This window comes from Bison bison, unplaced genomic scaffold (assembly GCF_000754665.1).
Source record: "Bison bison bison isolate TAMUID 2011002044 unplaced genomic scaffold, Bison_UMD1.0 scf7180017864537, whole genome shotgun sequence".
Classification (NCBI taxonomy): Eukaryota; Metazoa; Chordata; class Mammalia; order Artiodactyla; family Bovidae; genus Bison; species Bison bison.
In genome coordinates, this window is record NW_011495085.1 from 2,066,440 (window position 1) to 2,071,039 (window position 4,600).

At 43.1% G+C, this 4,600-nt stretch overlaps 1 protein-coding gene across 3 annotated transcripts in view; it reads right to left on the reverse strand.

Annotated features, from left to right (window-relative positions):
- The window catches only part of UCHL5 (ubiquitin carboxyl-terminal hydrolase L5), a 42,104-nt gene extending 37,510 nt beyond the window's left edge, over positions 1-4,594 (reverse strand). For all 3 annotated transcript variants that reach the window (XM_010832100.1, XM_010832098.1, XM_010832099.1), the window contains exon 1: positions 4,464-4,594. In XM_010832100.1, the coding sequence (XP_010830402.1) occupies positions 4,464-4,539 (76 nt within the window). In that variant the 5' untranslated portion in view covers positions 4,540-4,594. The remainder of the gene's footprint in view (positions 1-4,463) is intronic.
- Positions 4,595-4,600: the final 6 nt, after the last annotated feature.

The following is a 4,600-nucleotide window of genomic DNA, read 5'->3' on the forward strand; positions in this document are numbered from 1 at the left end:
GCCAGGCATTAACTCACCTCTCTCCCCACAATAACAGACGTGCACCTTATGAGTGTTTGAAATAGACCTCCATGTAAAGGAAACACCACACTGGCCCTGAATCTCTCAGAAACGCCTCAACTCATGGGCCAGAGTTGTAGATGATGGAATTGTTTTAGACTTGTTCCCTGCAGACCCAGGTAGGGTCTGTGTGATCACTAATACATACTGTTATGCCTGATTTAATGCCTTAAGCCAAGAGGAAAGGCCAATACAAAAACTTGAGGAAGTCACCTGGCTTCCTAACATAAACACCCCAAGGGATAAACAGATTTGATACCAGTCCTGCAGGTCCAGTCAGATTAATCAGAGTAGCTGACAGAATGGAATATTTGGTACAGTAATAAAGAATCGATTTTATTGGGAGACAATTCTCAATCAGTTTCTCCTGTTACTGCTTGTCTTCTGAGAGAAATTGTGAGGTTCGTTTAGAACTGTCTTTTCAAGAATGTCAAAACAGTAAACAGACTTGAAGATCAGGGATAGTATCTCCCTGTGTGGGACAGAGAGAAGACTGATCTGCTGTCTATAATATCATCTCCCTAGAGTCAAAGGTTGAGCAAGTTTGCAAGCAGACTCTAAAGCTGAGGCTCTCAAAGGTCAGAGGTTCCTCAGCTCTGACAGAAATTCGTGCCTGTGGCGTTACCTTCACTCCTATGGACTCAGAGGATAAGGACACCAATGCAAACATGAATCTCCTGCTGACTACCGTGCCATGAGTGATACTATTATTTACCTCTAAAGTTGAAGCTGTCTACCAGCATCTATAAAATAGTGGCAGGCTCATTTGTTGGCTGGCAAGTAGGCTAAAACCTAACACTCTGTAATTCTTAACAGATGCTGGATTTTTGTCCAATGTCTTTTGCAATTATTGAGATAATCTAATCATATGGTTTTTCTTATTTAATATGGTGAATTACATTGAATCCCAAATGTTAAACCAACCCTGAATTCCTGGGATAAACCCCTCTCATTCATGACATACTATTTAATATATTATTGGATTTGATTTGCTAACATTTTGGTTAGAATGTTTGTTTCTATGTTGACAATAGATATGGGTCTGCAATTTCCTTTTCTTACAATGTCTTTGTCTGGGTGTTAAAATTAATGCTGACCCTCATAAAATGAGATGAGGAGTACTTCTTCTCCAATGTCTTTGGAGAAGCCTGTGTAGAAATGGTATTACTTATTCCTTAAATATTTGCAAGAATTTACTAGTGATGACATTTTGGCTAGAGTTTTCCTTGTGGGAAAATTTTAAATTACAATTTCAATTTTTTTAAAACACATAAGGCTATACTGTTTATCTACTACTTCTTGAGTGAGCTTTGGTAATTTGTGTCTAAAGAAATTTGTACACATCAGCTAAATTGTCAAATTTATTTGCATAAATATTTATTAGAAAATTCACTTATCCTTCTAATATCTATAGAATCTGTAATGATGTCATTTCTCTTATTCCTGGATATTTGTCATTTTTCTCCTCTCCTTTCTTCTGATCAGTCTGACTAGAGGTTTATCCATTTTACTGATCTTTGAGACAACAGCTTTTGGTTTCATTGACTTTCTCCACTATCCTTCTCTTTTCTATTTTACTAACTTCAACCCTGATCTCTATTATTTCCTTTTATCTGCCCTTCCTTTTCTAGTTTATTGAAGGGAAAGCTGCGGTCACTGATTTGCTGTACTAAATCCAGTCCCTGATACTCTATCTTGGCTAGAAGCAGAAATTTACAGCTTCTATTTTTAATTGGTAGACTATCATAGTTTGTTTTACTCAATTTATTAATCATGTATGCACTGTATCAATTAAAAATATAGTTCTGCTCCATCAGTTTCTTAACACAGAACTTTGTTTACCCTGATGTTATATTCCACCAGAATTTTTAATTATATAATCACTGAACTCACAAATAATTTCCCCTTCAGTGAAGAAACTTAAAACTACAGTAGCACCTATAAAACAATAAGATGTTTCACTTTTGAAAGAATAAACTTCCAAAAGCATTTTTAAATCCGTAACGTGAATGAGGAAAAAAAAAAAAAGACAGAAATAAACTTTTGTCTCTTTGAAGCAGCTGATAATGATGTACAACTTCCATCATTTAACTTTTGGCAAAGGTCTCCTGCTAATTGAGCCAATCATATCGATTCACTTTTCACAAGTGCAGGTACAGGAGGTGCGGTTCCGTATCAGTCTCTTATACATGACTTTTAAATCACTTTCAATTTCAAGCTTTCTGCACGTATGAAAGTGAAGCAACAGCTGTTAATAGAATGAACTAACTTTAAAATAAGCAAATTTGCCTGGTACAACATTTTTTAAGGTTAACTTTAACATGTCATAATAGTTAAGGTTTTGAAGGTAAAACTTCATGGTTAAACGTGTGCACATTTCAAATTCAGTGTATGTCCAAAGTTGAACCTATTTCCTGGTCCATTATGCCTACTCTTCTCTTTTACTTCACCAGTCTCCTAAGCTAGATTGAGGGCAGGAGGAGAAGGGGACAACAGAGGATAAGATGGCTGGATGGCATCACCGACTCAATGGACATAGGTCTGGGTAAACTCCAGGAGTTGGTGATGGACAGGGAGGCCTGGCGTGCTGTGGTTCATCGGGTCGCAAAGACTCGGACACGACTGAGAGACTGAACTGAACTGAAGCTAGAGACTAAAGTCATTATCACCTTTCCCCCTTTATCCCACCAGTTAACTGTCCTGTGGACTTAAAGCCAAAATTATTGACTACCTCCTCTCCAAATCACTACTTCATATTGAGCTAATCTTCTCAGATTCTGACCATCTTAAGAGTTATCTAGTCTCTCACTTCATTCCATTCCAGTGTACTGCACACTACATGAAGTAAATGTTTTTCAATTATAAAAATGTCATTTCAGCATTGAAATATCTGACAGTTAAGTCGCTGGGGATCACAGGCCAATCCACACAACACAGCACGGCACACAATTGGGCCTCAGTTTATCTTTTCAGTTTGGGATTCAAATACTCCTCTAATCTGTTACACTGTTTTAGTCACTTCCCCAGCCCCTTCCCTGGGCTTCTCAGGTGGCGCTAGTGGTAAAGAACTAAGCTAATGGACAGGACTCAGCAGCTGTTCCCTAAGTCATATACTTTAATATCACTACTGTTTATGCCTTTCCTTCTGCCTGTGTTCTTCCAGGACTTGTGTGTAAATACTCTAAGGCAGCAGTTAACATGCCATATTATATATTGCTTGTCAGTTCTTCAGAACAGCAGCCCTGCTTTATTCACACTAAAAATACTGAAACCCTACCTATGTGTCTGAGATATACAGTACGTAAACAAAATATGAGTGATAAATGGTATTTCAAATAGCTATGTACAACAGTGGGCTTCCTGGTGGCTCAGTGGGAAAAGAACCTGCCTGCAATGCAGGAGACGGAAGAGATACAGGTTCAATTCCTGGATCGGGAAGATCCCCTGGAGGAGGGCATGGCAACCCACTCCAGTATCCCAGCCTGGAGAATCCCATGGACAGAGGAGCCTGGCAGGCTACAGTCCATGTGGTCACAAAGAGTCAGACACAACTGAAGCGACTGAGCGTGGACGCACGACAAACAGTATACATATCAATGTTGAATTTCTACCTTCAGTACAGGTTTTAATAACATAGTAGGTAAAATGAATAATACCTGAAAAAATGTAACAGATAAAAATAAACTTACTGCCAAAGTAGAGAACAGGGGACAAGAAGGGCAGAGAGGCCACCAAGTCGAATACGTTGGTTACTTGGGACCACAGAGAAGGAATAGAGTCAGAAAGCAATTAAGAGACAAGCATGTGGTCTCTAGAACACTCGCTGGAGAATGCACACTTTCCCGGAAGCCACAAGCGAGCAGAACGAGCAAGGTGGCCCGCGCGTCCCGTGTAGCCAGCCCGCGCGGACGGCCGCAGGGCTGATCACACACACTCAACGGGTTCTGCTTCGAATGACTCGGATGTCAGGTTCCCAGGCAGCCTGGGGCCCTGGACACCCAACCCTCGACAAGGCACACCTGACTTTTTTTGCAGGACCGATGCCTTCACACGCACACCTGGACACACCTGCCTGGGATGGGGGCGCCGGGGGTGGAAACAGGAGACTTCCAAGTCGTAAAGTGGCGGCCGGGGCGGAGGGTTCGGGCCAGCGAACCCAGTCCTGGAGCGTCGAATCCCGGGGACACGTTCTTGTCCCTGAGAGGTGGCTCTCAGATCGCCACGGAAACGCGACTTGCCGGGACTGAAGCCCTGCCTTTCCCCCGCCTCTCCCCGACTTGAGGATTCGGGAGTCGCCTCCTTTCAGACGCCAGGCGGCCGGAGCCGCAGGGAAGCGCTCGTGACCAGCTCCGGCCTCCTCCCGTAACCCGCCACCGGCCCAGGACGGCCCCCTTGGCTCTCACCAAATCCTTTAATGAGCTCGGTGAAGACCCCGGGGTCGCTCTCCATGAGGCACCACTCCCCGGCATTGCCCGTCATGGCCCCGGCCGCGCGCCGCCCCGCTCCACCTCCGGCTCCGGGCGCCCCCGGCCCTCGCTCC